The sequence below is a fragment of the Nanorana parkeri genome, unplaced genomic scaffold, assembly GCF_000935625.1.
Source record: "Nanorana parkeri isolate BGI_ZX_2015 unplaced genomic scaffold, ASM93562v1 scaffold259, whole genome shotgun sequence".
In the NCBI taxonomy this organism is placed as follows: Eukaryota; Metazoa; Chordata; class Amphibia; order Anura; family Dicroglossidae; genus Nanorana; species Nanorana parkeri.
Window position 1 is genome coordinate 588189 of NW_017306527.1, and position 24188 is coordinate 612376.

At 41.0% G+C, this 24188-nt stretch overlaps 2 protein-coding genes across 2 annotated transcripts in view; both read right to left on the reverse strand.

Moving 5' to 3' along the window:
- The window catches only part of LOC108787401 (jouberin-like), a 109850-nt gene extending 108517 nt beyond the window's left edge, over window positions 1-1333 (reverse strand). Inside the window, exon 1 of the mRNA XM_018556941.1 lies at window positions 1222-1333. Coding sequence (XP_018412443.1) covers window positions 1222-1263 — 42 coding nt within the window. The 5' untranslated portion in view covers window positions 1264-1333. The remainder of the gene's footprint in view (window positions 1-1221) is intronic.
- Window positions 1327-24188, reverse strand: part of AHI1 (Abelson helper integration site 1) — a gene marked incomplete at its 3' end in the record, with an annotated part of 69814 nt that continues 46952 nt past the window's right edge. Inside the window, exons 13-18 of the mRNA XM_018556929.1 lie at window positions 20010-20239; window positions 15147-15253; window positions 10515-10633; window positions 7035-7165; window positions 5124-5264; window positions 1327-1364 (exon numbers count right to left, since the gene is read on the reverse strand). Coding sequence (XP_018412431.1) covers window positions 1327-1364; window positions 5124-5264; window positions 7035-7165; window positions 10515-10633; window positions 15147-15253; window positions 20010-20239 — 766 coding nt within the window. The remainder of the gene's footprint in view (window positions 1365-5123; window positions 5265-7034; window positions 7166-10514; window positions 10634-15146; window positions 15254-20009; window positions 20240-24188) is intronic.

Below are 24188 nucleotides of genomic sequence, written 5' to 3' on the forward strand. Positions count from 1 at the left end.
TTTTGCTATCACATAGGGGGGTTTCCTAGCGCCCTGATAGCAATAAAGTCAAGTGGAAAAAAAAATGTGAAAAAATAAATATGAAAAAAAATTAAAGTTTCCAAATAATTTTTTAAAGTCCCCACCCATACATACCAAAAAGTTTTCCTGGCAAACTCACATGCTACCATGTAAAAAAAACTTGTCTTGGGCTTCCTCCTGACAAACCTGCACCCAATTTTATCTTCTGCTCCATGTGCTCCAAGATGGAAGCTCTGATAGTTTAGAGTTAGGACCGCGCTATAAGAGGTGCCTTGGCGCGGCTGTGCGGCTTTCACATTTTCTGCAGAAGACGTGTATCCAAACCTCTGTTTTTAACCTTAGTGTGAGACAAGTTTTTTTACATGCTAGCTTGCGAGTGTGCCAGGAAAACTTTTTGCTATTTTACTGTTTAAAGCCCATTTTGTGTGCACCTTAATGTAAAGCTGGTGACGAATTGATGAGTGCGTTTGTCATCTGTTTTGCCAGCCCATACATACACGCATGCAAACATGCGTCAGGTGCGCATACCTGCGAAAACGACAATTGCGCCCATTACGCCGCACATGTTACATATGGCCACGAACGTCGGAGTGAGAGCAATAATTTTAGGGCCATCAATCACTGATAACACTAAACTGATGAGCTCTAAAAGCTTTTCAAACGTCGCCTAAGGTCAATTTTGGTTATGGTAGTTTTTGCGATTTCACGGGTGCGCGCAATTTTTAAGCTTGACACGTTTGGTGTCTATTTACCAGACGTGACCCCGTCTTTTATATTTTACCAAAAATATGGGTAATAATCAGTGTTTCACTGTGTCCACCAACTCAGAATTCATCAGCTTTAGCTTAGGGGAGATGGACGCAGAATGGAAGCAGTGAGGGTCCAAAAAAAATATGACACAGTGTTAGACAGGTCGTCCTTAGTCAAACCAGGAGAAAGATGTGCCAGCTGGGATCACTGGTATCTCTGGAGGAAGGGGAAGAAGTCGGGGGGGGCAAAGACAAGGACTGTCTGAGCTCAGTCTAGGTGGAGAAATATTACACTCTCTCTTTCAAGATTTTACACATGTGCTGGAAAGCCTCCCCCCCCACCCCCATTCATCTATGACCCGCCATTTAGTGTAATATTATAAACATAATACCTGCAAAGTATAACATAATTGTGCTTCTGAAAATGATATGAGATATATGGGAAACATACCAGAACTGAATCCAGTTTTTGTTTTACTCTCTTCATCCGCATAGAAGATTTTGCAGCAATGATAGAATCTTGAAGCGTGAAAATATCAGCATGACTATAACCCCTGACATCACTGTGCGCCGATTCTGCCTCAAGCTGGGCAACTAAACAAATTCAAAAGAAAATTAGATTTTCAAATAAACAATAAGCAGAACTCATTAAGAAAGTTAAAGACCAACTATATACTGTATGTCATTGTGTGTTTTTATGAGAGGTGCACCAAAATTAAAATGTCTAAACCGAAATGAAAAAAATGTCGGGCCGATACCGAAACCAAAAATGTTTTAAATATTTTAATTTTTTATAAACTTACATTTTTTTATATTTTATTTTTATTAAATATTTGTATTTTTTACTTTACTTTTAGGGGCTTCAGGGAAAATAAGGGGTCTAAAAATAGACCCCTACTGCTGTTCCTATCATCTGCTGTAATCCTGATGTAAAGAATAAACACCTCTTTTGAATGAATCGGTATTGACGAGTTCAGCTATCTGACGAGGATTGTCCGCAGTGAGTATATCTGCTTATACAGGCCAGGCATAGAGGTCTCAGCGAGGGATATATTTCGCTATCACAACGATCGGAGTCAGAATACCTGATATTTCCCTTTTAAAATAGAAAAAGAGACTGAGAACACAGAGGCCTCAATCTTTTTATCTGCAGCCCCAGATATAAAGGACAGGAATCCTTTATACTGAGTGTTCCTGTTCATTTATAACATGTGGATATAGTGTGTTTACTTGGGATGTCCCGATACCGAAGCTAGCATCGGTATCGGGACCGATACAGGGCATTTTGACCAGTACTTATCAAAATGCCCCGATGCATAGCGCCGATGCTTGCGCTGTTTTTTTTTCTGTACCTTCCGAGGTGCCGGATGCTTTTCCTCACACGTTTGGACGTCGTCGGCGCTGAGCGGAGGAGCGTCGCGTCACTGCTGTGGGGTGGGGTACTAATGTAGGTGGCCGGCCACTGCCCAGAGGACCTCACCTGGAGGACCGCCCACAGCAGTGACGCAACGCTCCTCTGCTCAGCGCCGCCGACGTCCTCACATGTGAGGAAAATCGTGAGGCACCGCGATCGAGGCAACAGTAAGTAAGACGGGCCTGGGCTTAGTGTTTTGTGTGAACAAGAAGAATCTACCGCTGCATTGTATTCTATATGTACTGTACATGTACTACATATAGAATGCACTGCAGCAATAGATTTACAATTCTGCACTGCTAATATGGAGGGGTTAAATGATCCATAGTACATAGGTCAGAATTGTAAATCTACTGCTGCAGTGCATTCTATATGTACTGTATATGTACTACATATACAGCAGTAGATTTACAATTCTGACCTGCTAACATGAATAGGTTAAAATGATCCGTAGTACAACTACATGCTATGTACATAATATGCGCTATGGATCCTTTAACCTATTCATGTTAGCAGGGGATAATTTTAACTCTATTACTGCAGTGTATTCTATATGTAGTACATGTAAAGTACATGTACAGTACATATTCCAAATTCACTGCAGCAATAGATTTACAATTATCTCCTGCTAACATAAATAGGTTAAATGATCCATAGTACAACTACATGTTATGTACTATTATGTCATATGGATCATGATTGAACCTATTCATGTTAGCAGGTGATAATTGTAACTCTATTACTGCAGTGTAATGGACGTGTGTGCTGTATATGTACTATGGATCATGATTTAACCTATTTATGTTAACAGGGCAGAATTGTGAGCACCGAGACATGATGCAGCGATCCTGCCCAGCTCCGACTATGAGAGGTTCGTGAGGCAACAGAGATCGGAGTGAAACTGAGTGAGGGAAGCTGGCTGTAAATCTATTGCTATAGTGTACTGGACATGTGTAATGTATATGTAGTACATATATACAGCACACACCTCCACTACATTACAGCAATAGATTTACAATTCTCCCCTGCTAACATGAATAGGTTCAATCATGATCCATAGTATATAACATGTAGTTGTTCTACGGATCATTTAAAGTCAACTGTGTGTGATACTTTTAAAGTCAAAAGTATCGGTAATTAAATCGGCAAGTACATGAGGGGAAGTACTTGGTCTTGAAAAGTGGTATCGGGACATCCCTAGTGTTTACTATAAACACAATCAGGAATGAACAGGAGGTGATGTAGATCACTTTGCATTCATTCATGATTGAGGCTATAGTAAACATACCATGTCCTCAATTATTTACAAACACTCAGCAATAACTGATCGCTGAGTGTTTGTACTCACTCTCCTTCCTGACAGCTGTCACAGGAGGCTGAAGGAGCAGTGCGGGGAGTAGAGCTCGATCTGAAAGCAGACTCCTCCCCTGCACCGCCGGCCTCCTGTGACAGCGCTGGCTGTCTTTGCCCCCACACACCGCTCTCCTCTGATCTATGACAGGAGGCTGATCGGTGTGGGGAGGAGAGACGCCGGCCGCTCACAGCACTCTCCTCCCTCGGCCGCCTGTGACAGTATCTCTCTTGCCCGCTGGGACACAGAGCAGCGCCTAGCAGGAAGGAGAGAAAGCAGGGATGTGCCGCTATATTGGCAGAAAAATTGCACTTTCAGCATTTTGCCAAAAGTGCTATTTTCGGCAAATATGTTTCGCCTGCCGATATATCGGTGCATCCCTAGTTTTTATATATACAAATTTGTAATAATATATGCAAATTCAGTGGTATGTGGCCATCGATGATTCAATGGGAAGCTCTCTGGGATACACTTTACCGATTTTTACATAGAATTTTCCTGGTGAATTTTTACGAGGTAGGTCGCCGGGTCTTTCCTCAACCCTCTCCATTTTCATGGGATTGGGACTGGCATACAGAATGTGATAATACACGTGCTTAACCAATTTGTACACACATGCTAGGGTCAATTAACAACATGAATATAAGTGTGTGTGTGTGTGTGTGTGTGCACACACACACACACACAGTCTTGGCAGAGACTCAAACCAAGGAATCCAGTGCTGCAAGGCTTAGTAAGCCGCCCATAATATATATTCATACCTTTACATCCACATTATAATCTTTAGCAGCTACCACAAAACACACCTCAGAGAGGGCTGGTAAGGAAGAAGAAGGTAGAAAGGGAGGGAAATTTGGTTTTGATATATATCTGTAGCTCCACTGTTGGCTGGGCCCTGTGGTGCTACTGTGTTTGGTATCTGTTACAATGAGATTTTCCTGGTAAGCATACTTCTTTTCCTGTTACTGGATTTTATTGATCTGAGAAGGAGCATTGATTTTTTTTTTCTTTTCTGGATGAGTATTTTTTGTTTGCAGCTGATAAGCATCCGAGGTTAAATAAAGAACTACACCTAGGATAATGCTGGGACTTTGTAAGGTAGGATTGTTTGAGACAGTCCTGTGTAAAAATACATTTATATTATACACACACACATGGATTATAACCGTGTGTGTATGCACTTGAAAAAAAATCTATTTACCTTGCTCGTTAAACATTGCCTTGCACTCTGCCAAATGAATACTCAATGAATGCAGAACACACAATATGATGTAAAAGTTAGCTGAATAGGAGCCAACTCAGAGTACTAAACCTTAGTAACACAGCAACCAGTTGGCATCATTTAAACAGTCTTCATACTAAAAAGAGGATGTTTCCTGGTTTAAATATATATGTTTTCTCTTTGTCTTTCTTTGATGGAAACAAAAACAGAGCACACCAGATCTCTGTTCTAGCTTTTACACTATATCTCTGTTCTAGTAAGCTTTCATGAACTCTTTTAGCAAGATTTTTTCCTAGAAACTATTTTCTGAATACAATCAGTTCTTAAAAAGGACTGGCCCTAACAATACTTTGAATGGATACCTACCTTTGTAGTCATAAATATATACAAGGATAGGCTGGTTTGGTCCAAAGGCACAAAATGCAACCATGTGTTCATGAGGATGAAAGGCAACATCTCGAAGAGGGGCTGTGTAGGATAACTCTGAATACTTTGCTACCTGATCGCCTGTAATGGAATGCATGAAAAGATTTAGAAAAAAAAAAAAAAAAATCAGAATGTAAATAAATCACAAAAAAAAAAAAAGAACCGGTCCAAACCAATGCAAAGATATTACATAAAAACAGACTCAAAAAAAATTATTACATTGTTATAATTGCTGAGTCACAAATGCAAAAAAACTGAAAATGATCTTTAATACAAATTCATGAGATTTATTTCATGGCATGTCATGTTCAATGCAAAACACCTGTATATATTACACCCTTTACAACATACTGGACAACTTAAAGTGACATTAAACCCTCAGATTTTTTAACATAAACCAATACTGTAATGTGTGCCTTACTGCAATCCATGGTTGTTTCCCTTCTCTTTGCTGCTCTTCCTTTTAAATCTGTATCTGTTCTCATGCTCTGCAGAACTTCCCTTTGCAGCAGACTGCCTTGTCTCTGGAATGGATACATGGTGTCTGTGTGTACGTTTGTAACCAGAGCCAGCACTACAGGAAGAGGCGCTGAGCTGCAAAGGGAAGTTCTGCAGAGCATGAGAAGACATGAGGATTTAAAAGGAAGAGCAGCAAAGAGAAGGGAAACAACCATGGATTACAGTAAGGCACACATTACAGTATTGGTTTATGTTAAAAAATCTGAGGGTTTAATGTCACTTTAAGTCACTAAGATGGCCAAGGCAAAAGGGTGAGCATCTACTTGCATATATTTCCTAAATATTACCTCTTAATTTGCGGTGAGCAAATACCTAACATTAAAAGGAGAACTATGGCACAGCCTTTTTTGCCATAGTTCTGTGACCCAAAATTCACCATATATCAGGTTTTTGCCCACTATCTGCTGACAGCACAAAGTCGTGCTGAGGCCGGGAAAGTTCCCGACAATATTGTCAGGATCCACCCTGCCACTGACAGTTGGCTCTGCCTCGCTAGAGGTAGAGCCACCTGTGCTCGTCCCCTCCCCTGTCTATCCCTCCAATGAGCACTGCAGTCGGGATGCACCCGGCACCTGATTGACAGCTGTGCCTAACACCTCCCTGCCCATCCCCCCAAAGAGCACTGGAGGAACCGAGAGGGGAGTAGGGAATACCTGCGGGGAGTGATGACTGACAGTCTCCACTCTCTGCAGGGAGAAGATTGGGAACCAGTGATCAGTGGTATGTGATTGCTCAGTTCTCGATCTACAGAGCCGACGTTTGCTGTACTTATAGGGATCCTCCCAAGATGTTTAGCTATGAAAGAAAACAAATAAAATCACGCCAACCCCCCACCCCAAGATATTTTGCTATGCCTATGTAGAACTGTATAGAGGCCACTGACTGCAAGGCAAGAATACCAAAATAGGATGTCTTGAAGCCAATTTTTAAAGTTCAGAATACATTAAAATCAGGGTACATCAGGGACCAACATAGATCTAATGGGTTTTGAGCAAGAGGTACATTAGATAACCTGTAAGTCTTTTGAGTATCATGAATTTGTGGTATGCCAGCAGATCTGTGCTCCATTCATTAAAGAAAATGAAAGGTGTCTAGAATCTAACCTCTGAGGAAAAAATTTCAGAAAAATCTTAAATCGGAGCAGAAACAGCTCTGTAATGCACAGACGCTACTATGTTGCCTTCATACTTAAGCTTTGTAGAACATCACACACCCTACACTATGCATACCCTTAATTGGTATATTGATGCCTGTGCTACAACAATCCCTCCATATTTAAAGCAGTCTATTTTATAATTAGCAAGACAACATCAAACATGCAATGCAACTTACCCGTTTCTGCATTCCAGACATATGCCATCCCATCTTCACTCCCTGCTACGACAAATGTTCCACATGGTGTAAAGGCACTGTGAAGTTTCTCCTTGTAATTTGTTGCTCCAATATATTTTTTCGCTGCCAATCTAAATAAACATTTATTATAGATTTCCATATTAAATAAAAAATAGTATACATGGTATCGGATGAATCATGCTACATTCACATCTACACTTTAGGTGCGATTTGGTATTCCTGAATCAGGAACATGCTATTTCCTGCAGCAGGAATCCCACATTTTCCATTTACAAGGGGCAGCTGTCACCCGTTCAAAAAAATGTAAAAGAACTTTTAAAAAGGGTTGATACTTACCCATGTCTTCGCCGCGCGCTCCCGTACGCACATCTGAAGAGTCTCGGGCAGCCGCAAAGGATCTTGGGGCAGGAGCATGCGCACTTCAGAGGAGAGACACAAGGCAAGTCTATGGAGCAGCGTGCACCCGCACAGACACCCTGGGACATTAGAGAAGAGGAGCACAGAGGAGTCAGCGCTGGATCGGAGACCCGCACCAGCGCTGGAGCAACAGTAAAAAAGGACAGTAAAGAAGATCGGATTAAGAGACATCATTTAAAGCATGTCCCTAGAGCAGGATTGGGAAGGGGGGGGGGGAATTACTTTAATGTCACTTTAATGATAGGGTGACAGCATTTGCAAGCAGCAGAACGCCAGCACACCGCAAATAATAGTATCCGATACGGTTACATTGAATTAGAAATCGATCACTAAACGACATATTTGGGATTCCTGGTTCAGGAAAATCACAATTTTCTGATGCGGGAATACCAAATTGCACCTAAAGTGTAGGTGTGAATGAAGCCTTAGACTAATTATTATTTTATAATTATTCTAACATTGATTGCCATCATAATTATAACTTTTTTTAGAAAACAAAAGTGTGACTTTGTGATCTCTCTGTTGCTGACATGCTTATTAGATTAATTCTCTCCAACAATAATTACTTTACCCTTTTGGAAAGGGATGCAATTTTTAAAAAAAGCTGGAGTTTCTGTTTATATTGACTTTTATATTAAATAAAAAACCCAGTTAGCTTGAGTTTTGGTTTGTGAGAGGTGACAGAAAAGGTTGGTCACCAAAAATGCCTGCATCTGTGGCCAGGCAAATGGTAAAAACAAAACAATGTTCAGTAATGTTTGTGTGTTGAATTAGGTTTTGCAATAGTATACTACCATAAAATTAGTGACACAGTAGACTGAGACATATGGAACACATCACTTTGGTCTATATTAATGAACGAAATACAAATGTAAATAATGTAATAATAGATGATATACAGTAAAACCTAAAATACAAAGCATTAGAGAAGATTATTTCAGAATTCTGAAACATTTTTAAAGGCACACCAGTGAAATCGTTGGTAACACTGATGCTAGTGTTGTCTTAATTCTGCTTTCTATAAAAGGCATTAAACATTTAAGGTAAAGTAGTATGTTTTGCATAGGTTTACTTCATTCCTTTATTATAGGACTAAGGTTCCACGCAGGGCTTGTTCACACCAAGTGCGGAGCTGATGCAGAGCAGAACAGTTACAGAATGCATCAAAAATGCATCCAATGTATTCGAATGGTATTTTGGTATCTAGTTCACACTACATCGTTCAGTTCCAGAGCATGTGGAAAAACTGCAGCATGCCCATTTTTTTCTGCTATGAAACGCACCAAAACGCATGCAAATGACCTGGAACGCACTGAAAGCCCATTTTAGGCACAACAAAAAAATTAAAAAAATTGAATGGAACACGTCAAAAATGCACTGCACTGCATATGCAGAAACGCATGCAGATCTGGTCTGGATTTGGTGTGAACAAGCCCTCAGGACCCGTTCACACCACATCCAGATCATCTCCAGACCAGATTGTTTCCAGACCCAAAATGCATCCTAATGTATGCAATCCCAATGCTATTTCTGGCCTCTGTTCACACCAGCGCAGTCCGTCCAGACCAAAGCAGGAAAATAATAGCATGTCTCAATTTTCTCTGGTCTGGAATGCACTGCAACTGTGGGTAGGTTCACACCATTTTCCGGACCAGATCTGGCCTGGAAAATGGTGTGAACCTGCCCTTAGACCTATGTGTTACGGTAACACGCAAAAAAACAAGCATTACACAGCAGGTTGCTGCAACATATGAAAACACACGTTATATAATGCTGCAAAATTAATTTAAAGTGCACTAAACAAACAAATCTGCATTGCAGCATTTGTTTGATTTGTTTGCATTGCAGCAACCAACAACCATGCATTGTGGTGTGCTGCATTAGAAAAAATTATGCAGGTCTGATTCATTGTGTTGCATTGGGAGCCCATTCAAATGCGATCTATTAGTGGTAATTCACGGGTTCGTTCTTACACTCAGGTTAGATACTGTAAAACAGTATGACGACATCACCTGCTGAACCTTGTTCTATGTATTTCGATGAATGACTTGTTCAGGAGGTGCTGGTCTGAAAAGTGACCCATGCAGAGCTTATAGAACAGATCCACTTAACAAGATATCTGCGTCAAAGGGAGATACTAAAGACTGGGTAACCTGGAGGTTGTAACACGGCTCTAAAACTGACAAGGTGCTCTGCAGTTGACTTACACAGTACCCACAGGTCTGAAAAGCGCCATAACGTAGAGTGAGTGCCCGAAGGACATATTCCAGTATATCTTTGCCCCATCCATGGGCTTACTCACAGAATGAGTCTTCAGAGACTGGTACATACCAGAGGCTGCGACATGGCTCTGCAGCTAACAAACTAGTACACTAGGTGGGAAATGACACAAGCAGAGCCCAGTACCCCAGGGTCACATTAACAACAGGCCCTGCAATCCTTGGTCAAGCGAGTTCTGGATATGTCCTCCAAGGTAGCACAGAGGATTACAGTGGGTTGGACTTTTTTTTTTCTGTCACTGTCCACCTTCCTGGAGGCAGCAAAATAAGTCACACATCTATAGTTTACTATATCCTCGTATCCCAATGGATGCTAAAGAATAACATTTGTTTCAAAATACTTATTAATGTATAGTTACTGACGATGTATTATTTGATTGCAACCTGAAACTGTTTTTGATAAAGGGTAAAATGCAAGGCCCCATTCTACAAAGGAAGGAGTATTAGGCAGCACAAAGGCTAAAAAAACACCAGTGTAAAATGCCCGCATTAGTTTTCTTATACCTATAAATTTAGCAGGATCAGACAACAATGGAGCACCTTAGCAGACATTCCTGAGTCGCCAATAGGTATCAGTCATGTTGGATATTTCTGCAAATGTTGTGTCACATTAGTAAAAAAAATTAGAGTGGGAAGGAATCTGCCAGTTACAAACAAATGCCCACTGCATCTTATGACAGAATGATTTTATAGTTGTAATGCCTCAAACAAAAAGAAAAAAAAGGCTCTATTAGTACAGGAAAAAAAAAAAAAAAAAGCTTACATTCTGAGGTCCATAATCCTGAGAGTGCTGTCTTTTGTATGAATTAACAAACGTCTCCCATTTGGATGAACCTGTAATTGATTCACAGCAATTCCTTTCATATCAGTTTCTTTTATTTCCTAAAATAAAATATAAAAAGGAAATTATTGTGGATTCTACTTTTAATTAAAAAGGAAGCTCAATGCAGTAGTATCTATAGTATCCAATAAGAATCTAGCTATGCAATCGTATGCCTTTTTTTTCTTTTCTGACTGACGGTCAGGCCGCGGCTCCCGATGTCAGAAAAGAAAAAAAAAACGATCACAGGGAAAGGTTTAATCTGCTCAATTGAGCAGATTAAACCTTTCCGGTAAAAAGTGTTTCTCTCCCGGGCAGCCGTGTACTCACCGGCCCAAGCGGCTCCATCGGGTAACGAAGGGGGAGGAGTCACGTGACGTCACAGACATCAACGTCACCGGACTCCTCCCCCCTTCCCTTCGTTAGCCGGCGGCCACTTGGGGAAGGGGGGAGGAGTCCGGTGACGTCGATGTCCGTGACATCACCGGATCTCCGATGGAAGACCCGGAAGCCGGCCGAGAGGTGAGTACGGATCAAAAGAACTTTGATCGATCAAAATAATTTTGATCGATCAAAAAAATTAACGATTAATCGAGGGATTTATCGTTAATTTCCGCAGCCCTATTTTTTTTGTAAATATATGTTCAATAAGTGGGAAACAAACCTTGCTAGCTGATACATTTCTGTGCTCTCTGTCTCTACCGACTACTATAAGTTACATTGTTCCTAGCTATTTTAAAGACTACAGAACCACATCATCTATGTTATGGATAAGAGGAAACAGGCGGGGTTCGGTAGCCCTCTATGGTTTTTGTTGTCCTGAATCTGATACAGTATGGTGAATGAAGGTTGCCACTCGAGAACGAAAGTGCATTCTTGGAATAATCACCAGGAGAAAATAAAGGAAAAAGGCTTGAAAAAGAAAACCAATACAGCCACCACATTTAAGGATTGGTAAGCTGCAAAATATGACAATATATTACATATTTGTTTTGGGATTTAGAAACACTTTAACCTTACTCCAACACTAATTACCTAAAACATGTAACACCTTTACCTACTAGTACCAGTATTTTGCTTACCCGCCTCATTTTGTGCTGGAAGCAGGTGTACCACTTGAATGCACTTCTCACACTGAAAGCAAAAGGCACGAGAATAACCTTAGTGATGTCCCAGGTGCAAACCATTTTTGATCCACCAGCATTCTGTTTCTTTTCCAGCAGCCATTGAGCCTTTGAAACTTTAATTGACTTATAAAAAACCCAACATACCTACCTTTAAAATAGCCCAGTGCTCGGATGGATTATGATGCAGACTTGGACTAATCCTGGTATTCCACACTATAATAAGTCCAGAGCTGTCTCCTGAATACATATGCAGGCCTAAAATACAACAGGTAAACAAGGAAAACATTGGTTTGTAGGTATTCATTATTGCAAGATATTAAGAATGGATACGTAATTCACTCATCTTATTCTGAACTGTGATGATCAAGAGATATATAACCTGTTAATAATTATATAGGTACTGTCTAGCTCTTCTCATTCATAATGGAATATTCATCAAACAGCAGCTGCACATGCTGCCATTTACGTAACAGAGTTTAATTTACTACAACTCTATATAATCTATATAGTGTATCAGTCTATGCATAAACATTTCCACAGTGGATATGCTCCCATGTTAATTTTTTCTCAAAATGTATATATGACAGTTAGTGATGTCACATATTAATTTACCAATAATTTTTCATGGTGGATATGTCAGTAGTGGGAATCCCGTGATTTATTGAAATTAGCACTAGATAGTTTTTTTTTCTTTTTTCTATCTGCCCCTCTTCTCAAGTAGTAGTGAGCTGTGTAGATAAAGCATGAAGACTGGTATTGCCTAGGTGAAAAAAAGCCACAGGCATGCAGCCCCCGACCACGCCAATATCAGCATGCATACACTTTAACATCAGGTGGGTGCTTTGGAAGAGGTCCCTTAAATCTCCTCTAATCAAGGTACTTGATATCAATGCAGTATTTCATAGTGTAAAATAGAATATTCGGCTGCATTCTTCTATGTTAGTGCACCACTGCACCTATATTTATTGGATATGTACAAAAACACACATATTTTGTGTTCTGGCAATTTATATTGCATGAGCAAAATGTAAATTTCAAACTATCCCCCGAAGGGAAATGTAAAACATATAGACAAAATATTGCAGTAAAAATTTGTATAACAAAGGTCATTGTGAATTAACAATGAGCATTCAAGCACAAAGATGAATGAACAAACACCTATTAAAACACAGGCACACACACACAAAACGGTTTGCCGTTTTTGAGCACAAAGGTGTGAAAGGAGACTAACACGTGCTATTTTTTCAAATAATTGGTATGTAACTTGCATAACTATTTTCGAGCCCACTGCAAATACTAGCACTGTGAGAAAATCTACCATTGTTACCTTTTGTGCATATACTGATCCCAAATTCAGAATTTGGCAGTGCTGTAAACGCCAAAATCAACATAACCCAGAAAGAACGAGGTTTATTGAATATGACCTAGGGTTATTCTGCTCCATATGTAAATATGGGCATCTGTCTGATGTAAACTTAACTATAATTTATAATCTTGTCTTCTGTGTACCCATGACTAAGTGCCTGGGGAACAGAGAGGCTTTATAAAGAAACTTTGTTATGGTAATAGCGAGCTTTTGCAACTTGCCAGAAGGGCTGTGCATTCATGCAATTTACTTTTCCTATCAGATACATTTTTTTTTTTTAAGTCCAAGTTCCCCTTTTACACATTGTCTACATGTTTCATAGTTGCTGTGTGTTCCTGTAGCCATATTTAAAATCACTCTCCCTCCCTCATTTTCATTCTTTGCTAAACCTCAATTCACATCTTTTCAACGGGTAAAAATGTGTTGATTAGCAAATATAAGGACCCCCACGGGTACAGAAAAGTGACTGCTAGGATCAACCTGACACCAGTTACATAGCTATATTATTCTAGTCCAACACATGGAAAGCATCTATAATTTTGTTTAAATAACTTTAAAAGGTAAAAGGGTTTGGAACAGCTGGATTTGGCAAGTTCTTAATCTAATTCAGAGCAGGACTGGTAGAGTTAAGGTAAGTTCAACATTCTAGGGTTTATGGATAGGTTAGCCTAACTCAAACTCTAAGGTTTAAGAGTTAAAGTGACATTAAACCCTCAAATTTTTTAACATAAACCAATACTGTAATGTGTGCCTTACTGTAATCCATGGTTGTTTCCCTTCTCTTTGGTGCTCTTCCTTTTAAATCTGTATCTGTTCTCATGCTGGGCAGAACTTCCGTTTTGCAGCAGACTGCCTTGTCTCAGGAATGGATATATGGTGTCTGTGTATAGGTTTGTAACCTGAGCCAGCACTACAGGAATAGGCCCTGAGCTGCAAAGGGAAGTTCTCCCCAAGCATGAGAAGACATGAGGATTTAAAAGGAAGAGCAGCAAAGAGAAGGGAAACAACCATGGATTACAGTAAGGCACACATTACAGTATTGGTTTATGTTTAAAAATCTGAGGGTTTAATGTCACTTTAAGGACATTTGTCAGTCAAGGATTATAAAAAAAGGACAGTACATAAAAGCAGAGGTAGTAAAAATAGGATTTTTGTACTCACCGAAAATCCTTTTCTCTCCGTTCATTGAAGGAGACAGGGCAACAGATCGTAGATCCTGAATGGCAGGGTATATCGCCACCTGCAGGAGTAGGACGCTAGGCACATAACAAAAAGACAAGACAGCCTAGGGGCGGCCCCTGCTGGTGGCCCAACCCCTCACTTGCTGACAAGTCTCCAGTAAGTAACAAGCAGTTAGGAGTGTACACCCCACAAAAGAGGGCGGGACCTGTGTCCTTCAATGAACGGAGAGAAAAGGATTTTACGGTGAGTACAAAAATCCTATTTTCTCTCCCGTTCATTGAAGGACACAGGGCAACAGATCGTAGATCCTGAATGGTAGGGACGTCACCAAGCAGTAACACACTGAGGGATGGGCAACAACAAACAAAACACCCAAAAGACCCCTCAAAGCGCCGCCTGCAACACACAGGCGGGGTTCGGTAGCCCTCTATGGTTTTTGTTGTCCTGAATCTGATACAGTATGGTGAATGAAGGTTGCCACTCGAGAACGAAAGTGCATTCTTGGAATAATCACCAGGAGAAAATAAAGGAAAAAGGCTTGAAAAAGAAAACCAATACAGCCACCACATTTAAGGATTGGTAAGCTGCAAAATATGACAATATATTACATATTTGTTTTGGGATTTAGAAACACTTTAACCTTACTCCAACACTAATTACCTAAAACATGTAACACCTTTACCTACTAGTACCAGTATTTTGCTTACCCGCCTCATTTTGTGCTGGAAGCAGGTGTACCACTTGAATGCACTTCTCACACTGAAAGCAAAAGGCACGAGAATAACCTTAGTGATGTCCCAGGTGCAAACCATTTTTGATCCACCAGCATTCTGTTTCTTTTCCAGCAGCCATTGAGCCTTTGAAACTTTAATTGACTTATAAAAAACCCAACATACCTACCTTTAAAATAGCCCAGTGCTCGGATGGATTATGATGCAGACTTGGACTAATCCTGGTATTCCACACTATAATAAGTCCAGAGCTGTCTCCTGAATACATATGCAGGCCTAAAATACAACAGGTAAACAAGGAAAACATTGGTTTGTAGGTATTCATTATTGCAAGATATTAAGAATGGATACGTAATTCACTCATCTTATTCTGAACTGTGATGATCAAGAGATATATAACCTGTTAATAATTATATAGGTACTGTCTAGCTCTTCTCATTCATAATGGAATATTCATCAAACAGCAGCTGCACATGCTGCCATTTACGTAACAGAGTTTAATTTACTACAACTCTATATAATCTATATAGTGTATCAGTCTATGCATAAACATTTCCACAGTGGATATGCTCCCATGTTAATTTTTTCTCAAAATGTATATATGACAGTTAGTGATGTCACATATTAATTTACCAATAATTTTTCATGGTGGATATGTCAGTAGTGGGAATCCCGTGATTTATTGAAATTAGCACTAGATAGTTTTTTTTTCTTTTTTCTATCTGCCCCTCTTCTCAAGTAGTAGTGAGCTGTGTAGATAAAGCATGAAGACTGGTATTGCCTAGGTGAAAAAAAGCCACAGGCATGCAGCCCCCGACCACGCCAATATCAGCATGCATACACTTTAACATCAGGTGGGTGCTTTGGAAGAGGTCCCTTAAATCTCCTCTAATCAAGGTACTTGATATCAATGCAGTATTTCATAGTGTAAAATAGAATATTCGGCTGCATTCTTCTATGTTAGTGCACCACTGCACCTATATTTATTGGATATGTACAAAAACACACATATTTTGTGTTCTGGCAATTTATATTGCATGAGCAAAATGTAAATTTCAAACTATCCCCCGAAGGGAAATGTAAAACATATAGACAAAATATTGCAGTAAAAATTTGTATAACAAAGGTCATTGTGAATTAACAATGAGCATTCAAGCACAAAGATGAATGAACAAACACCTATTAAAACACAGGCACACACACACAAAACGGTTTGCCGTTTTTGAGCACAAAGGTGTGAAAGGAGACTAACACGTGCTATTTTTTCAAATAATTGGTATGTAACTTGCATAACTATTTTCGAGCCCACTGCAAATACTAGCACTGTGAGAAAATCTACCATTGTTACCTTTTGTGCATATACTGATCCCAAATTCAGAATTTGGCAGTGCTGTAAACGCCAAAATCAACATAACCCAGAAAGAACGAGGTTTATTGAATATGACCTAGGGTTATTCTGCTCCATATGTAAATATGGGCATCTGTCTGATGTAAACTTAACTATAATTTATAATCTTGTCTTCTGTGTACCCATGACTAAGTGCCTGGGGAACAGAGAGGCTTTATAAAGAAACTTTGTTATGGTAATAGCGAGCTTTTGCAACTTGCCAGAAGGGCTGTGCATTCATGCAATTTACTTTTCCTATCAGATACATTTTTTTTTTTTAAGTCCAAGTTCCCCTTTTACACATTGTCTACATGTTTCATAGTTGCTGTGTGTTCCTGTAGCCATATTTAAAATCACTCTCCCTCCCTCATTTTCATTCTTTGCTAAACCTCAATTCACATCTTTTCAACGGGTAAAAATGTGTTGATTAGCAAATATAAGGACCCCCACGGGTACAGAAAAGTGACTGCTAGGATCAACCTGACACCAGTTACATAGCTATATTATTCTAGTCCAACACATGGAAAGCATCTATAATTTTGTTTAAATAACTTTAAAAGGTAAAAGGGTTTGGAACAGCTGGATTTGGCAAGTTCTTAATCTAATTCAGAGCAGGACTGGTAGAGTTAAGGTAAGTTCAACATTCTAGGGTTTATGGATAGGTTAGCCTAACTCAAACTCTAAGGTTTAAGAGTTAAAGTGACATTAAACCCTCAAATTTTTTAACATAAACCAATACTGTAATGTGTGCCTTACTGTAATCCATGGTTGTTTCCCTTCTCTTTGGTGCTCTTCCTTTTAAATCTGTATCTGTTCTCATGCTGGGCAGAACTTCCGTTTTGCAGCAGACTGCCTTGTCTCAGGAATGGATATATGGTGTCTGTGTATAGGTTTGTAACCTGAGCCAGCACTACAGGAATAGGCCCTGAGCTGCAAAGGGAAGTTCTCCCCAAGCATGAGAAGACATGAGGATTTAAAAGGAAGAGCAGCAAAGAGAAGGGAAACAACCATGGATTACAGTAAGGCACACATTACAGTATTGGTTTATGTTTAAAAATCTGAGGGTTTAATGTCACTTTAAGGACATTTGTCAGTCAAGGATTATAAAAAAAGGACAGTACATAAAAGCAGAGGTAGTAAAAATAGGATTTTTGTACTCACCGAAAATCCTTTTCTCTCCGTTCATTGAAGGAGACAGGGCAACAGATCGTAGATCCTGAATGGCAGGGTATATCGCCACCTGCAGGAGTAGGACGCTAGGCACATAACAAAAAGACAAGACAGCCTAGGGGCGGCCCCTGCTGGTGGCCCAACCCCTCACTTGCTGACAAGTCTCCAGTAAGTAACAAGCAGTTAGGAGTGTACACCCCACAAAAGAGGGCGGGACCTGTGTCCTTCAATGAACGGAGAGAAAAGGATTTTACGGTGAGTACAAAAATCCTATTTTCTCTCCCGTTCATTGAAGGACACAGGGCAACAGATCGTAGATCCTGAATGGTAGGGACGTCACCAAGCAGTAACACACTGAGGGATGGGCAACAACAAACAAAACACCCAAAAGACCCCTCAAAGCGCCGCCTGCAACACTTTGCGCCCCAAACCAACATCCGCCGATGCAAACACGTCCACCTTGTAAAACTTAACAAAAAGGTGTGAACAGAAGACCAAGTAGCGGCCTTACAAACCTGAGAAACCGAGGCCCCATGACGAAAGGCCCAGGAGGCCCCCACAGCCCAGTAGAATGGGCAGTGACAGGGAAAGGAGGCTCACGCCCCTTAACAGCGTACGCCTGAATAACCACAGTGCGAATCCACCTAGAGAAGGTAGCCGCTGACGCGGCCAGACCCTTACGAGGGCCCACCGTGAGCACAAACAAGGAATCCGTCTCACGAAAAGAGGCCGTAGCCTACAAATAGACACGAAGAGCGCGAACCACGTCCAAACAGTGGAGCGCACGTTCCTTCCTATGAACCGGCTTCGGGCACAGGGAAGGTAAGACAATGTCCTCATTCAGATGGAATGCCAACACAACCTTAGGCAGGAAGGCCGGCCTAAGACGGAGAACCGCCTTGTCCCTATGCAACACCAGCAACGGAGACTTGCAGGACAAGGAAGCCAACTCCGAAACCCGCCGCACAGAAGTGATGGCCACCTTCTGTGACAAGGACAAAAGCGGAATCTCCCGAAGAGGCTCAAAAGGAGATTCCTGCAACACGGAAAGCACGAGATTCAGGTTCCACAGAGCCAAAGGCGAGCGGACGGGGGGATCAATGCGCGTCACCTCCTGAACAAAAAGGTATAAACCAGAGCGTAAGACGCCAAAGGCCGCTGGAACAGCACCGCTAAGGCAGAGATCTGGCCCTTCGCAGTACTCAAGGCCAGCCCCTGAGCCACCCCGCGCTGCAAGAAAGCAAGAATTCTGCTGACGGAGAATATAACGCGGGGACAGTGCCCCAGCCTCACACCAGGCAAAATAAGCCCTCCATGTACGATGGTAAATCCTCCGAGAGACCGCTTTGCGCATCCTGAGCATAGTGGAGACGACCGCATCGGACAACCCCCGGTCCTTCAAGACCCGGCTCTCAACAGCCACGCAGGTCTGGAGTCTGTGGTGACCACCGTCCAGTGCACGGGAAGGAAAGACTTCCCCGGCACCAAGGCCGGTGATTGAAGCCACCACCGCAAGAAGGCCCTTGCCTCCCGAGAGATCCGAATCTCCCCGTCCAAGGACAGGGGGAACTTGTCCCACTGCACCAGGATGTTCCTCTGCAGGGTCCTGGTATGATGTTGCGCAAAGGGCACCCCCTCGAAGGAGGCCACCATGACCCAGGACCTGCATGCAAAAGCGAATGGGCGACCATTGGCGAGTCCTCAGTAGCCGAACCTTGGAACGGAGTTTCAGGAGCTTGTCCCGAGGAAGAAAGACCCGGGCCGCGACAGTGTCCAGGACCAAACCCAGCTCCTTACTCCTGACGCTAGGCAAAAAACTGGAGACTTGTCAGCAAGTGAGGGGTTGGGCCACCAGCAGGGGCCACCCCTAGGCTGTCTTGTCTTTGTCTTTTTGTTATGTGCCTAGCGTCCTAATCCTGCAGGTTTCGATATACCCTACCATTCAGGATCTACGATCTGTTGTCCTGTGTCCTTCAATGAACGGGAGAGAAATATCATTTAACTGCTGCATTAGGAAGGTACTCGTTTATGTGGAATTTTATTCCCCATACCTGTAATGTAAATGCAAAAGCAGCTCAAGGTATCTCAGATGCAGCTTGAGGCAACTCAGACTCTACTCAATGCAAATCAGTAGCAGCTTAAATTAAACCAGAAGCAAAGTATTATGTACAGTCATGGCCAACAATATTGGCACCCCTGCATTTCTGTAGATAGATAGATAGAAATGCAGGGGTGCCAATATTTTTGGCCATAACTGTATGTTATTATTAACATACCGTTACTAGTATGTTACTTTACTAGTAAAGGCAGCTAAAAGTTCTGCTTCTATCTGTATTAGACATTCTTCTAAGTCTGATCCCTAAATACCAAAAAATTTTGGAATGCTCCTATCACCAACGCACACACTGCATGCAATGCACAAAAGGTGTAAAACAGCCATACACATAGAAGGAATAACAGATACTTAGAACACACCTTCCACATCAAAACAAAGGGTGTTGATGAAACTTTTATGACCCTCAAACTCTTGAAGAAGCTGTCCATTGATCTCCTTCACCTTTACATTCCACACCCTAATCACAGCATCATAGCATCCAGTGACAACCAGGTCATCAGACATTGGGTGGAACTTTGAAGTGTAAACAAAAGATGGGTGAGGTAATACTTTGATGGCAGATGAAACTTCCTTAGCAACTCTCCACAGCCTGTGGGGAAAAAATAGTTGGTGTATTATATTACATTTCATTAATACAGGATGGCATTTAGTTTCTGCTTGACAAAACTAGTCACATAATATTGAGCTAAGCATTCTGATCAATATCTTGAATACAATTTGTTCTCTCCTATGGCACAAAGCAGTAGGTACTTGAAATGTTCAACAGACAGAAGTATACATCTTATTCATACCAGACCATAAACAACATCCTTTGTGTTGAATGCATTGCTTTTTTTTCAGGTCAACAAACCAAAAATTAAGCACAAAGGACTTTTTTCCAACTCACTGCAACACAGTGCGTTGGTGTGAAGAGGTCCTATATAAAATAATAGGTTATATAATGTCCGTGCATTTTGGCTACATCAGAAAATAGACAAAAATGCATGAATGTACATCTGGTGTGAACAAGCTCTAAGACAACAGTTTCTGTGATCTATTCCACCTTATAACTAATTGATTTAATTTAAAGGAAAGCTGCCAAATAAATATTCTTTTAAAAAGGAACTTAATTAAAGCTGCAGCACATTTAGTGAAATTTCTTACAAGCGATTTTAAGGCATAAATGCATTTCAGTCTGTCCGTAATAATTCTAATGGCCATCTAATATCGGTTGCAGGCTCTACTCAACACGATTCACACTGCTATTGGAGTTCTGTGCATATATACTTGAAGCAGAACTACACACTCCTATCCCTTACAGCCAAGGAAGGGGCCATCTTAGCCTCTATTTGGATTGTAGTTGCCATGGTCCTGCACGTGTAATCAGCTAGGACACCAGCCATTTAGGGCTTGAAAATTCAGTTTAGAGCTGAAATAAGTACAAAGGCAACCTTGACCGTTGGCATGCCTTAAAAGTAACTGTGCTTTGACAATTAAAAAACAAGCAGTCATCTATTGTGGAGCTTGAGCGAGAACTGCAAAGTTTGGTTCAAGCTCCTAAAAGCTCCCCCGACCCCGAGATCTTATGTAGTATTGAAAAAACTCGTCGAGAGCTTAATTTGCTTTTGACCACTAAGGCGGAGAAAAGTATTCAATGGTCGGACAATAAATTATATGTTCAGAGAGATCAAATAGGAACATTAGCTAATAAATTATCTTCTAAACTCCATCACCTTACTATCCCTAAAATAAGGTGTGCCCAAGGAACATGCACCTATAATCCGAAACGAGTATTGCAAGAATTCCATAATAATTTTTTGAATCTTTGTAGAGAAACCTCTGTTCCTTCATGAACAGTTATTTCAAATTGTCTTGCTAACCTTTCAGTTCCTGTATTGTCACCTCAAAATAAATCTCTTATAGAGTAACCTATATCTGGAGATGAGATTACGCTAGCGATTAAGGAAACAAAAATATCCTCAGCGCCTGGTCCAGATGGTTTTTCTGCTTTTTATTATTAAAAAAAGTTGGATATTCTAGTGCCACACCTTGAATCTCTTTTTAATACACTCAAGACAAGTACAGAGCTAAATTTAGAGATGAAAAAAGTATTTATTAGTTTAATTCCCAAACCCAATAAGGAACCTGGTGAAATTAACTACACACCAACTTCTTTAATTAATAATGATTTTAAACTTTTGACTAAGATTTTAGCTAACAGATTGAAATCCTTCCTACATTCCTATATCCATCGGGATCAGGCAGGATTTATTGCAGGTAGACAAGGGTCAAATCAAATTAGGCGAGCTCTTGACATCATAACACTTTTACATTCTAAATGGGATGGGGGTAACCCACAGCAAGGGATGTTACTTTCAATAGACCTCCAGAAGGCATTTGATTCGGTATCTTGGCTTTATTTTATGTTTCAAGTGTTAGAGAGGTGGGGCTTTGGCCCCTTGTTTTTGCAAATTATGCAAAACCTTTATTCTAAATCTCAAGCAATAATCCGAATAGAAGGCTATCTCTCAGATCCAATTGTTATATCCAGAGGTACCAAACAAGGGTGCCCTCTTTCTCCTCTTCTCTTTGCTATAATTATGGATCCTCTGGCGATAGCTCTCAGAGAATGTCCCGATATAAAAGATGTATATTGTGGTGAACAAGAACATAAATGCACCTTGCTTGAGGATGATGTACTATTATTTTTTATCTCCCCCAGGATATCTTTACCTAATTTAATGCATATTCTGGAGGCTTATGCAACTATTTCTATGCTTCAGATCAATGCTATTACTGCAAATCTGTAGGCTTGAATATAAACCTGTCGATGGATGTCTGGTCACATATATATGCTCCGCGTCCCCTTTCATCTGGAACATCGCCTCCTTGCAATATTTGGGAATTCAACTTCCATCCCATTTTTCGTAAGTTTATCTATCAAACTATCCTTTCATAAATCGACAACTGCTAGATAGCTTTAAAAAAATGGTCTTCATATAATTTATCATGCCTAGTTTGGATAAATGCAATTAAAATGATATTACTTCCTAAGGTTCTATTATTTTAGATCTTTGCCAATTGCTATACGCAGAGCCGAAATCCTGAAACTGTAATCCTCTCCAAAATGGTTACCTTCAGGACGAGCAAATCGGTGAGGCCTGGGAGTGCTGAATCTATGGTTATATTATCAGGCAGCTCAGTTGGTACAACTATCCACAGTGTACTCCCAAGGAGAACCCCCAGATTGGGTATCTATGGAAACTAAAATCAGCTGCTAATGTTCCCATCAGTTTATTAAAATGGCTTTCTCCCAAACAACGTCCTGTAATTTTAGCCCCTACATTGTCTCAGTCTATATTTTTTTTTTGGGATAGGTTAAGAAGATGTTATAGTTTATTGTCACCACATACGCCCCTACCTCCTCTATTCTACAATCCGAATTTTCCTACAGCATTTCAGCCACAAGCCTTTAAATTGTGGTTGGACATAGGATTGTATCGGATTGGGGAATTTTTTTAGACATCGTACACCTATCTCTTTGGCATATTGTAGGGAAAGACTGCGCATGCCACCAACTGAGTGATTTCATTTTATGCAGATTAGTCAATTTATATAATCGCTGGGCCCTTTATCACCAGCCGTGCCCACATATGAATACTGGTGTACACACCCCGGAACCCTGAGGGGAGAAATTGCACATATTTCCTCTATTTTAATGGGCTTACCGTACAAATTATCTTATATCGCAGCATGGGAATGAGATTTCGCGGAGGAGTGGCATCAATGTTGTACAAGATCATGAAGAGGCCTTCTTAATGTTTCCTTAATTGAAGCGAACATTAAGGTCCTGACACGATGGTATCTTGTTCAAGACAAATAAGGGAACATTGATCAGGGATTCTACCCCCAGTGTTTTAGAGCAGTGCTTCTTAAAGTGTGGGTCGCGACCCCATATGGGGTCCCGCAAGTGAACAGGGGGGTCACGATCCAAGTCCCCAGCCAGGACTGCCATCAGGGGGGTACGGCCGGTACTTGTGTGAGGGGCCCAGGAGGCCTGGGCTTCAAGCTAGATTGTTTTATTTCTGTTTAATGTATAATTTGCAGTGTAGTGTAGTTTTTAAGGTTGCGGCCCCCCCTGTGCACTTGGTACCTTGTTTTTTTTTTTTTACATTGACTGAACTTTCTTTAACCCAGCAGCAGTGGAGCACAGCTGCTGGACGTAAAGATAAGGAGGGGGCTTAGTAGTACTGACTGACTGACGCTGGGGGGAGGGGCCCAGGAGGCCTGGGCTTCAAGCTAGATTGTTTTATTTCTGTTTAATGTATAATTTGCAGTGTAGTGTAGTTTTTAAGGTTGTGGCCCCCCCTGTGCACTTGGTACCTTGTTTGTTTTTTTTTTACATTGACTGAACTTTCTTTAACCCAGCAGCAGTGGAGCACAGCTGCTGGACGTAAAGATAAGGAGGGGGCTTAGTAGTACTGACTGACTGACGCTGGGGGGAGGGGGAGGGTATCGCGGGGAGAAGAGGAGAGAGAGACACACTGACCGACGCTGGG